This window comes from Crocuta crocuta, unplaced genomic scaffold, assembly GCF_008692635.1.
Source record: "Crocuta crocuta isolate KB4526 unplaced genomic scaffold, BGI_CrCroc_1.0 scaffold42, whole genome shotgun sequence".
NCBI lineage: Eukaryota > Metazoa > Chordata > Mammalia > Carnivora > Hyaenidae > Crocuta > Crocuta crocuta.
The window spans coordinates 897,050-910,491 of NW_027528744.1; the positions used below are offsets into that span (position 1 = coordinate 897,050).

Sequence of the window (13,442 nt, forward strand, 5' to 3'; positions counted from 1 at the left end):
TGGAAACAGAGGACTTAGTCAAATAGAGAAAGAAATAGTGATCAGCACCTACTGGAAAGTCTATAGCTATAGAGTTTTGTTGTTTTTGTTTTTGGTTTTTTTTTTTTCTATTAAGATAAACAGATGTCCATTTCCATAGGCATTCCAGGATCCCTTAAGGCCTCAATGATTTTAAGATGTACTTTATTTGTGCACATTTAGGCCTACTCTTTGGTAAATGAATGACTGGAAACCTCTTTGACCTCTTTTTTATCATACACTGACAGCTTTGCTTTTTAATTTTTCTTATGTTCTTACCACTTCCATTTTTTAAATCTTTTAATGAGTGATTCCTCTCTATTCATATCATATATTTTTTTAATTTTTCTTAAATAGTTTATTGTCAAGTTGGTTTCCATATAACACCGAGTGCTCATCCCAACAAGTGCCCTCCTCCATGCATATTCTTAAGTAAAGAAGAATTTTCTCTTCATATTTGGTTTTCTCCATCTCTCATCTACTTCCCTTCCTCTCACTTCAGCCAGACATGCTGTCACCATCATAACTCTGGACATTGCATGCAAGAGAAGCTAATCTGACTGTCTTATACTTTATACTTCTCTTGCTGCATACTTACTACTAATATATAGTTACGTCTTTTTTTTTTTTAATTTTTAATGTTGATTTTTAAGAGACAGAGTGTGAATGGGGGAAGAGCAGAGAGAATTAGAGACAGAATCCGAACCAGGCTCCAGGCTCTGAGCTGTCAGCACAGAGCCCGACGCAAGGCTCAGTCCCACAAACTGTGAGATCATGACCTGAGCTAAAGTTGGACATTTAACCACCTGAGCTACCCAAGCACCCCACAGTTATGTCTTTTTAATTCTTAGCATTGTGTAGCTCTTTTAAAATTCTTTATAGTCATATATATGCTTTCTGAATTAGCCAAGAGTTATAACAAGTTAAGAGGACTCATTATTTAGTTAAATGTCTTTTATTTAAAGGAAGTCACTGGTGAATGCTTGATAACATTCCTTATTCCGAAAGTTTATTCATTCCTTTGTTTACTGAGTGCCTACAATGTGCCAGCCTCTCTTTGAGGCACTGTGAATGTAGCTGGATCCAAACAGAAAAGTCCATGCCTTCCTAGATTTGCATTCTGGTGGTGGGAGGAGATGGTTAATAAACAACTATAACAAATACATAAAGTAAAGCATGAAATATATTAGATTGTGCTATGTACTATGAAGGAAAATAAAACAGAGAATGGGGCTGGAGAATTCTTGGGGAGATGTTTAAAATGGGGTGGTCAGGAAAGGCTTCACTGAGGAGGGAATTTTTTTTTAAGCCCTGTGGCTGTGCTCTTCTTGCTGAAATAATTGCTCTTTGTGCTGTTTACACAAATGGCTATCAATCTGTTTGTTTTAGACTTAGAGAAATTTTAATATTTTTCTCTTTCCAGGAATAGTGACTGGAAACATTTAGAATCCAGGACATTTTTTTGGTGTCTAGAGTTTTTGTCTATTTTTTTAGTTTCATAAGCTTATGACTATATAATGTTGATGAAGTGAAGGGCTGTTTCATTATATAGTATGTGGATTCTTTACTTGAGGATGTATATGACCAGTCACCCAGACTTCAGCTTCTGGCTCTGATATCTGCACAAGTGCCTCCATTTCTCATTAATAAGGTTATAGGAATACGTAAATAATACTCCTTCAGAAAATAATTCTTATATGTACCTGTGTTCACATTCTGAAGGAAAATTTCAAAGGCCACTGACATAGAATAGTAGATGATTGAATTTTTAAATAGTTCCCTCTCTCTCCTTTTAAAAACTTAGTAGTATTCCTGGCTAATATATGATTTTCCAGTAGGTATATCCTCCGATTGAGTTTTTCTGTTTTCTATAATAGGTGCAATGTACTTCTATTATAGAATTATAGACTCACTAGCAAGTTATTTAAACTCTGTAGGCCTCAATTTCTCCATCTATAAATGAGTATAATAATAGTACTCCCTTAATGAGATTGTGATTGAATAAATGTTTTTACAACATTTACCATGATATCTACATCATAGGAAGTGTTCAAATAAATCAGTTATTCTTAGTTGTATTATAATACAAAATCTATAATATAGGGAGATTTATTTCATATATTCTTTTACATATTACTACCGTGTCTTTTATGCTCATCCACCTCATGTGTAACTGTTAATCTCTAATGAATAATGAATATTTTAATTCTTTTATAGCTTTTTACTTCTATAATTCTGGAATAGCCATTCTGTGATTTATGGTAACCATGAGTTGTTTTCTCATTTATGTCTTTGATCAGAAAACATTTATTTATTATTTAATTTTTTTTAATTACAGGTAGATGCCACTGAGAGTGAACCAAAGAGTTTTATCTTTATGAGTGAGGATGCTTTGACAAATCCACAGAAACTGATGGTTTTAATTCATGGTAGTGGTGTTGTCAGGGCAGGTCAGTGGGCTAGAAGGCTTATTATAAATGAAGATCTGGACAGTGGCACACAGATACCTTTTATTAAGAGAGCTATGGATGTAAGTGCAATTTCTTTTATATTTTTTTGACATTTTATAACTCTGTTTTATTATATGTTATAAATTATTTTGTCCTCTCTCTTCACAAGTACATTCTAAACATAATCCTATCTTTAAATTGCTTTTTATTCGTAGTGAAATATTATCCTGCATTATTTTGCACCTATAGTGAAAAAATAGTATCTTAAGTGTACAAAAATTTAGATAATGTCTTTGAAATAAATATTTTTATTCTAAATTTATTGTTATATGATATATCACTTAAATTATCAAACACATCAGTATTAATTAGAATACTTAAAAATATCAAGACTACTGTTGGAAATTGTTGCCTAATGTAATTAAGTTAGAAGCTAAAGGAAATCTACTTAGAATTAATTTCTTATTCTTTAAAAGAAGAACTGGAATAATTCAGTGTTTGTTATTTATTTTAAAAACTCCAGAGCACACAAATAAAATGCTATAACCACTAGACAAAGACCTGTAAAATGGTATATTGAAATATTTACTGAAATACTTTATTCTTATTTGAATTCCACCTTTTTAGAAACTGGTATTTTAACATTGTGTTCAAGGTTTTCTTTCCTATAATGGTGAAATTGTTTCTTCTCATCTAGCATTCTTATATCTTAATATTTGGCTATTTTTTTTTTNCTCATTCTTAAGTTCTTCAGTGCACAGGCAAATCTTGCAAAGTATAGGTTTCTTCCAAATATGAATAGCATTTTTTTTCAGAAAAAAGGAAAGTGCTACCTTGTACATAAAGATTTCACTTAAGAACTTAAATTTATTTAGGAATATATGTGTGCTTATGTGCTTTCTAGGAGCTACATTATTACATTTTTGTAATTACAGTGGGAGAGGAATAGTTTGATACATTGATGATTGTAAAGGTCAAAGATATGTTTCTAGCCCTGTTACCTCTGAAGTCATAAAATGAAGACCCAGCCCAGCTCTTAGAGAATATTTTTGTTAATACATTTTAAGGCCCTTAAATTGCTTCTGGTAGAATTTCTTGGGTTAATTGTGTATTATTTTTTCAGTCTTCATGGATATGCAGAGAATAAAAAACATTACTTCTGACTGGTTACAAACTTCAACAGTGCATTTTAGTATAACTTAAGTAAAATATAGTAGAATTTAAGTAAAATAAATTGAAGTTTAGGTTGAAGTAAATTACATAAAATATTGTATTATTTAAACATTTATTTTTCTAGTTTTGAGTCATGAAATGAACTTTCTCTCTGACACATTAATTTGTGGTCAGAAGAGATCCTGTCAATGTTTTTGAGAACATTCTATGTGAAATGTGATCGCAATTCAGTGTATGTTTTGAAAATATAATTTAGTAATGGAAATTAGTTGTGTTTGTACATATAAATGCTTGGTGAAATATTTTATGGAATTTTATTGGCCCTGCTGATAGATCAGCTAAGCCTTTCCTATCCTAGAATGTTTTATTGTTGTGTAAGATTTTTCAAGATGAAATTCTATGGTAAGTCATACCAAACACTGTGAACAAGCTATCTGTTGATCTCCCAAACAGGAGGGAGGAAGTTTGTCGGTAACAATAGACTCGTCAGTCATTTTGTTCTTTTAAGTAGAAGTGGAGTGTTTGGAGACTAACAGATTGTTTTCTGCTTTTCTCAACAATTGGAAATCATGATTCCTTAAAAAAAGCAACTGATTTCTAAGTACTTCAGTATTTCATGTGTTTAGAATTAATATGTTGTATAATTTGAAAATTTTAATTGATGTAATTTTTTCTTTTTATTTTATATACAAAAACCTGAATATGAACTTTTTTGTGGTAAATTTTTACATGGTAAATATTTAAAAATGGATATCCCTTTAATTTAGATAAAGTGATTTGTTATTTTGGTTTTATCTTTACCTTTTCATGGTATTTCTCTAGAAGTTCTTCAAGGGCTACTCTGTGTGTGTATGTGTGTGTGTCTCTGTGTGTGGTGGGAGGAGGCTTGGAGGGAAATGGGTTGTATTCTAAGTAGTAGGCACAGGAAGACTAATTCAGAGAAGAGCTACTTCATCCTTACCTTTTAATCAGATTAGCCCTATTTATTTTTATTTTGTGGACTTTTTTTTTTTCCTAAAATTGTATTTACAGAAATGTTTCCAAAGTTTACAAAAGACTGGGAGCCACTACTCCTTTCTTCGTGATCTGTCAGTTTTTCATATCACAGAAGAAGTAGTCTCATATTTTTCAGAATAGACAATATGATCTCTACTCAGGATGGTTTATAGTATTTCTGCTATGGCACATCTCCTTCGAGCTCACGCACTCTCACATCTCTAGTGTAGAGTATACTCTTGTGTTAGTAAGCTTTCCTGCTTTCACAGCTGTAAAAAGCAATTTCTGCTGTATCACTTACAGATTTTTAGAATAAGATTACAGGTCCTAATGTTGAATTCATAGCATTATAAGGTTAAAATTTTCTTCCACCAGTGAAACCCTGCCTCTAAGTGGACTGTTCTGTTAAAAAAAAAAAAAAAAAAAAAAAAAAAAGTAGGTTTAAATCTTTGGAGCCACTTTGGTTGAAGCTGGGGTGAAGATTGGAAAAACTTATACCAGGACCCCTGAGATTTCTTCCCTGAACCCTAGGCTCCATAGATCACAGTTTGAAAATAACAGATATTCCAGTCCTTGCATTTTAGGTACTTCAGATCTTTATTATTAAAAAATTTATTAAGATTTCATGTTGGAGAAATAGTACACATCAGATACTGTCCCCACAGTGCTTCTGAGGTTGCCATAGCTCATATTTTTAGTGTTTAACAGTCTTCATTGCATACTATATTACTTGGAGTAAGAAACTGTATATCATATAGCCAGGTACTAATTATTCAGTGTTTGTGTAGCTTGAGAGTTACTCATACATGTTTCTGCTTTTCTCATGTGTATCTTTTTAGGTGTTTCAGTTGGTTTCTGTAAAAGGGGCAAGGAAAGTAAAGTCATTACATTATTTGAAGTCATTTAGCTACTAATTGCAGATGTAGAACAAGGGTGCAGAATTTAAGGAGTCAGTCACTCAGGGTTGCTTGGTATTTGTAGGATCTGGAGAGTGAATGCGTCCTTAAATTTTGCATCCTAGGTACCTCTCTGATCTCTCTCTGTCCACACTTTGACTAATTGAGATATACTGTTAAAAAGTTTTATTGAGAGTGCTTTGGGAGCCATTAGTCTTTTGAGTCAAATTTTACCATGTATCAGAATCATCTGGAGGGCTGTTGAAACACAAATTGCCTTGTCTCCAAACCCAATTTTGATGCAGAAGGGTCTGGTTGGGGCCTGAGAATGTACATTTCTAAGACTATACCAAGTGATGTCTATGCCACTTATCTGAGCATAATATTAGAACCTCTGGTGTAGATAACACTTTTGGAATTGGTTGAGGTTTATTTATACTTTTCAGGCTCTAGGTATAATGGATGAGGTAGAACTTGATGGCGATTATATTTAGTAAAAGAGTAAGAACTTCTAGAAAATGTTTTTAATAAAATCAGTAGAGAAATAAAAGTTTAAATTATGAAGAATACTTTGAAAATACTATGTAAGTGATCATACTCAATATGACAAAATTTGTTGATTTTAATAATTTTTTAAGAAGTCTGATTACTTCACTAAGCCTAAATTTTCCCTAACTTCTCATAGCTGGATTATTTAGAAGAATCTGATGTTTCCATAATTACTTAATTTTACCATACATGTAATCTAAAAGTCAGATAAGAGGTGCCTGGGTGGCTCAGTTGGTTAATAAGCAACTGATTCTTGATTTCAGCTCAGGTTGTGATCTTGCAGTTTGTGAGATCGAGCCTGCATCTACCCCAGCACTGGGCTTGCACTGACAACACAGAGCATGCTTGGAATTCTCTTTCTCCTCTCTTTCTATGCGTCACCCCTCTCGCATGTGCTCTCTCTCTCAAAATAAATAAACTTAAAAAGTTAAAAGTAAAGTAAAATCAAAAGGCATCTATCAAAATAGTGATTATCCTTTGCCAATCCTTCCTCGTTTATTCTGTTCCCTAGATATAGTCATTCAGTAGTTTTTGGTGTTACTTATATGTTCCATATCTATATTTTTAAATTTTAAGGCTGTCTTTTGATTTATCAGTCATTTGATATTAGACTTGAATGCTTATGGTACACAAGAATGTCTTTTCCATCATCACAGTTTTTGGATGAAATCAGCAATCAAGCTTTACAGTATTACTCTTACTTGAATACTGTTTATGGCTGAGCCAGGTAGGGACTATGGTTATATTTAATTTTTGCCAAAGTTTGTTTTCATGGAAATGATAATTTCTTTCCTTTCGATTTTCTTTGTAATAATTGTTCATCTAGGTCTTGATTGGCTTCTCAGTAATGTTTTTACAGGGCCATACTTATTAGAGAATCTCATAGTTTTCTCTTCTTCTAGAGAACTGTCTTGGAACCCTGTGGACTTTTGTTTCAGTGTTGACGGGTCACTTTCTAAGCCTGCCCGTCTACTTATCTCTCATCCTAGGACTCCCCTTAGATTCTCTCTTATGTTTTACCTCCTGTTTCCTGGATCTGTTGATGCCAGCATTTTGGATATATGCCTTCACTTCGTTGGAGCCATCAAAAAGTGAATAGGAGATAAATTTCTAAAACCTTGTATTTCTGAAAAAATGTCTTTATTTTACTTGTTCCCTTTATTTTGAAAACTCAATGAAGCCTAGAATTCCAACTTGAAAGTCATTTTCACTTTGAAACTTGAAGACTTTGTTTTCATTGTCTTTTAGCTTCCAGTGTTTTAACTGAAAAGTCCAGTACCATTGTGATCTTCAGTCCTTTTGTTTCCCCTGTGAAAGATTCTCTTCTTTCTGCCTGGTGTCAAGAAGTCACTCATACTGTTGTTAAGAAATTTCCTATGTCTTGGTGTTTTGTTTTGTTTGTTTTTTATTGTTTTGGCTACGTGGTGATTACTTTCTGTCTGTACTGTGTACTCGTGATCCTCAATCTTTAGGAAATGTGTTGTTTCTTGATAATTTTAATCTTCTCTATTTCTAGAATTAATATCTTGGTTTTGGAGTTGTGGATTGAACCTGTAAATGTCTTCTTGAATTGCTAATACTTTCTCTCTTATTTTCCATCTATTTTCCATCTCTTTTGAATCATTTTGCAGACCTCTGCATAGTACACCTGATTTGAGCTCTCTGTCTCTCTCCTCCCCTTCTCTGGTCTTTGGACCTTCCAGTCCTTCTCTGGATGTTTCTCAAAAGGAAACACCTGTGATTTCTTGTAGGGCTAGCAGCATGATGTGAAATTATGACCTGATTTTGGGGGGGTTTTGTTTGTTTCTTTGTTAAGGATTGGAGTAATTGCACTGTATGTGGTATTAAAAATAATGCCTCTGTTTTTGGACTCAAGGCCTCCCTCTACTTTTTAAGATAACTGGCACCTTAAAATTTCTGAGTTTTTCTGAAATTCTGTGGATGAGTTGCCTTTCTTCTAGTCGTTATCTCCCTCTGGAGGCACTTAAGTTTTGTTTTGTTTTGTTTTGTTTTTTCTTCTGTAATACCAATCCAGTTCCATCAGCTTACCGTTTCCCAAAAATTCACCGACATCTATGTCCTCTGTTCTCTCTACTCTAATTTGTTTTGTCTCATTTGTTTTCTACCATCCTTCTTTTTTTTTTTTGACTCAAATTTTTATTGTGATTTGTGGAAGAAATGAAAATAATCAAAATAATTCAGTATATGTTTTAATTACATGGGTTTTTTAAAAATCTGGTTGTTCCAGTGATGGTAGTCACTTGACAACTGATACCTTTTTAAAACAAATAACATTAAAGCGATTTTCTGTATAACAACACTCTTTGTAAATCTTAGGAGGTGATAACCTTATATGGCAATATTCATCACAGTGGAATATTTTAGGATTTCTTTTTAAAATCATTGATTATAAGGTAGCTAAACTAAAGAATATATAAACTCTTTCTTCACTGATATAAATTGCATACTTTAAATGTTGATTTAGACCTTTCTAGTTTTCAAATTGTTTGCTTCCCTTTTAAAAAGCTCTACTTAACTTTTCTATTCTGACCTTTTGATTCTTCTTTCCTTACTGTATTTGAGATCCTCTCCTTTTTTGACAGGCACATTTTGTAAAGTTGATTGATTACATATTGGGATTTTTTTCTCCCCCACAAATGTACGTGGAGCTATTATAGATAGCTATCTAAAATAGTATTGTTTTATTTTTCCTCAGTGGTTCAAGTAATTAAATTTTGGTAACACCTTCTTAACTCCTGCCTTCAATCAGTCTTCCACTTAAGTACTGCAAGCCCTCACTATTTTAACATAAATATTTACTAAGTTGGTGACATGGAAGTTTTAAGAGGATTCTAGTGGTTGTTGCTATAGCAAGATGTACTTTATTGATACAGGGCATAGCTTTATTTTTGACTGGAGCAATGACATCCAGCAGCTTTCAGGAAATTATTTAGTATTTGTATAGTGCAAGCAGAATGTAGTTTATCAGAATATAGTTTATAATATGTGCTTAAGGTCTCAGAAACCTCAAAAAGATGAGAATGTCTGGAGCTTTAAATATGCATTTTTGTTTAAAAGACTTAAAGGCTTTGATGCTTTTTTTGGTTAGCCATTCAGAGCTTTGTGGAATTAAAGAAATGCTTATTAAAATAAGATGCTATATTTCAATATATAAGATTGGCAGATAAATAGGTAATAAATTGTATGATAATACAAAGTTTGGATATTGTTGGGAATGTAATTTGAAGCAATTAGTTATATTTCCCTAAATTAAATGTGCTTATTAATCTCTGACCCTAAATTCCGTTTATCGGACTTTACACTAGAACAGCACACAAAGTATCCATACAAAGACGCTCATCAAAGCAGTTTGCAATAACACAAAAACTTCCAATCACCTACATATCCACCAGGAGGAGCCTATTTGATTAAATAATAGTATATTCATATCATTAAAAATTATATAGCTATTAAGAAGAATGAGTTGTATGTGTGTTATTCCATATAAGATAATATCTAAGAGTTATCAGATAGAAACACAAGAATGAGATCCTTTGTTTAAAAGTCCAGTTATACATGTATACATGTACACCTCTGTATATACAGGGGAAAACATTGATTTTCCAGGAAATTTAGGCAAGAAACCATAAATTTCTTCTTTTACTTGTTCAGTTTTTTTTTCAATTCTTTCTCTTTTTTGTCTTTTGTGGGATTTTTTAATTTTATTTAAGCAGGTATTCCTTTAATAATTTAAAAGATAATATTAAAAAATTTTAATATTCATGAAATATACCATAGTACTATTATCACTTAATAATTATTAACTATATTTTCACTTAACTATTTGTCAAAGAACTTAAGTGTTAAATTATAAAACTGCAAGCAACTTCTTTAAATAATTATTGACTTTTTTACCCATAAAAACTGGCTAAATTTAGACTGCCCTGAAATTTAATTTCAAACTTTAAAACAATAACTTGTTTTTTTTTTCTTATTTGAAATATTGACTACAAAATTATAGGTTGAAACCAAGAGCACAAATCCAAATTTTAAGAGTAAACTTCGAGAGAAGCTATATATTAATGAAAGAAAATATAAGCTATTACATTACAGACTTCATAAAATATTGTTCAAGTCAGGAATTCCAGAAAAGGTTAAAAAAGCTTAGCACATTACTGAACTGACAAGGTATATGAGGCCACACTAGCCCCCATGCCAGCAAAAGAAAACAATGGAATGACAGCTCTAGTGTTTGGAGAGAGGTTGCTAATGACAGCTTATTCCTTTATGATTTCAACTCTTGACAGAAGACAAGGCTGCTTGTTGCATCATGGCAGATATATCATTACCTTCTGGCCCTGTCATGACTGAATTGGGGAAAAAAAAACACATCCAGTTTTGAAAATCCAATTACCTTCTGGAATTTTGGTCAGTATTTCTGCGATAGATGTGAAGTCGCCATTCTGTGATAGCACTTTGCATCTATATTGTTCTCTAGTACTGAACTAATTAACTAATTAAGCATACACTGAAGTAGGGAGCAAGGTATAACAGCATAGGGCATCTTGACATTCTTACATCATCCCAAGAAAAATACTGCAAGGCCTTTTATCCTTAATATCTGCTTCCCACCTATATTTATACCTGACATTGAATAACTTTTAAAGTAGACCTAGGCCTTTTCACTAAGTGCAAGAGAAAAAAATACTGGATGTTTAAGACGATTAGGCACCATTTTTACATGAAAAATCATTGGTCAAATTATAATTTCATTTTGACTTGGGCTTTCTATTTCTCAATTACATGCACATTTGAATTCTGTTATGTGGTTTTGTTTGTTTTACTCTCCCTTGGCTAGCTAAGAAATGACTGGAAACAGAAAGAGAGGGTGTGGGTTTAGAAACTATGTCAAAAGCCTTGGGGTTTGTATATGATAAGAATTTTAATGAAGGTCAAAGTGAGTTTAAATGCATAGAAAGCAAACATTAAAAACTTGTTTAATTTCTGTCTTGTTATTCTTTTTTGAGTCACTCTGATATCTTTTTCAAATCTCCTTTACTGTTGAGCTTTGTGTTACTATATCCACAACCTGTGTTTTCCCTCTTTTTATTCTGTTTTAACTGCTGATCCCTTTTCTGTGGTTCTTCCTTTAATATCAGCTGAAGCAGTTTGAATTGCTGAATCAAAGCTGTTTGGGGAGTGAGAGTGTGTAAGATTGCATAGGGTGAGATTCTCTGGGTAGAAGGTAACACCTCCTGCAGTTATAATCAATGCTCTGGACAGTTTCAAAGATCGGAGAAGCCATGACTTGCTCCGGGGTTAAACTTTTAAAAGAACTTCCCTAGAGAAAAATATCATCAATAAAATGAAATAATTAGTTGGCAATTCTTGAATAGCCTAGGTTTAACAAGAAAAGATTAAAGATAGGTCAGCTTTTCATTTTTCACTGAACTTTTGGTTTCTTTTGGGTTTTAGCATTATACTTTAATTTATCTTAAACATGATTTTAAAAACTTAATTATTTCCATATATCAGTTGAGCCCCTGAGTTTCCTTGGGTAACTCATACCTTGGGTATGAAACGGATATACAAGAATGAATATGCCTCCTCAAGAGTGATGGCTGTGGAAGAAAGCTACCAGTAGTATTAATTTTTTAAAAAGAACAAATAGTTTTGTGTTAATAAAAGTAATAAAAAACACAAGTTGTATTATGTTAACAAAAAGCACAAAAGTAGTATATTGTTAGGTATACATTCTACAATTGTAAAAAGTTAATAGTTTTGGGGTCATTTACATTGAATTTTATAAGTTTGTGAGATTTAAGCCAATTTAGGTTAAGAATGCCATCTACAAATGGCACAGCAGAGGCAACTATTATCTTTTGTTATCTACAGTTTAAATTATAATGAACAGATGTGCTATAATTTAAATTCTGAATGAAAATAAGTTACTTCACAATTTATTGTTTTATAAATCAAAACTAAAGTCGATAGAGAAAATTAATTTTTCTAAGACACTCTCCTTTGGCCTTTTATTTCTGCAGTAACACAGTAACACATGATAAATAACATAAGTATGTCTTCAAAAGAAACTTATTAAGAAAATTAGGGAAAACACTGTTAAACAATTCAACTTTGCTTTTCCTTTTGCTAATGAAGACCATTGCTTTTATTATAATTTTCACAGTTTTCCCATATTTAAGAGTGTGGCTGAAGCTTTTAAAACAATTCTATTAAGTTGTGATCCTTAAGCCTTCTTAAAACAATGCTATTAAATTGTTATCTTTATGGGGCGCCTGGGTGGCTCAGTCTGTTAAGTGTCCGACTTAGGCGCTCAGGTCATGATCTTGCGGTTCATGCCCTGTATCCGGCTCTGTTCTGACAGCTCAGAGCATGGAACCCGCTTCAGATTCTGTGTCTTCTTGCCTCTCTGCCCCCTTCCCCGTTCATACTCTGTCTTTATCCTTCTCTCAAAAATAAACATTTAAAAAATTTTTTTTTAATTGTTATCTTTATGATTAATATAGAGATTGGAACCTTTATTAAAAATACAGGACACTATTTGAGATATGAAGTTATATGTATAAGCATTTATGCATTTTTCTTCTGGTACAACTTAAATATAGGATATTTAATAATAATAAAAGATCAATTTATTTCTTTATTATTAAAAATATGTTTTGAAACCTATCTATGACTATACCATATACACAAGAAAACATATAAGTGTATGTATATGTTAAAATTCCAAATTCCTAACCCAGTAGTGTTTTTTTTTTTTTTTAATAAACTATTATTTGAGAAACATGTCAATTCTTTTGGGAAATGAGTACTTGCTTATTCATACCATGAGCTGCATGTTTGAATAAAATTCTATTTAATAATAAATTAGTCTTAAAAATATTTAAAAGAACATATATCCAGGGAAACACCTGCCAAGAATATTTCTAAACTCTCTTAAGGAAAGTTTGATGTACTTCTCAGTTTGCATTTTCTGATAGTAAGAATATATCTTTCCATTAAGCTTTTGATGGACATTTACTTAATATTGTAATGGCACTGCTCTTTTGAATAGTGTGTATTGTTTTTAATCAAAAACTTAAACAAGTTAAACACTTTTATCAGAAAAAAACTTAAACTACTGGTAATTGTCTTTTTTCCCCCAGAAATTAACCAATTATGACCTCAAAGCCTGAATGGAAAGGTATGTCGTAGGTTATTCACTGCTGCAGGCAGTTTATCTCCTTCCAGGATGCATTTGTTTTGGGTTCTCTTCCTTTCTGCCAGTGGCACTGTATGGTAAAATTCAGACATCCTCTTTTCCTCCAAGGAATCTCAGGGGTGGAGGATAATTTATACA

General features: G+C 32.3%; 1 protein-coding gene across 11 annotated transcripts in view; it reads left to right on the top strand.

The window, feature by feature from the left end:
* The window catches only part of ARB2A (ARB2 cotranscriptional regulator A), a 413,025-nt gene that overhangs the window by 111,578 nt on the left and 288,005 nt on the right, over window positions 1-13,442 (top strand). For 10 of the 11 annotated variants that reach the window (XM_077755324.1, XM_077755321.1, XM_077755314.1 and 7 more), the window contains one exon: window positions 2,357-2,548. The exons of the other annotated variant lie outside the window; for it this stretch is intronic. In XM_077755324.1, the coding sequence (XP_077611450.1) occupies window positions 2,357-2,548 (192 nt within the window). The remainder of the gene's footprint in view (window positions 1-2,356; window positions 2,549-13,442) is intronic. 11 annotated transcript variants of the gene reach the window in all.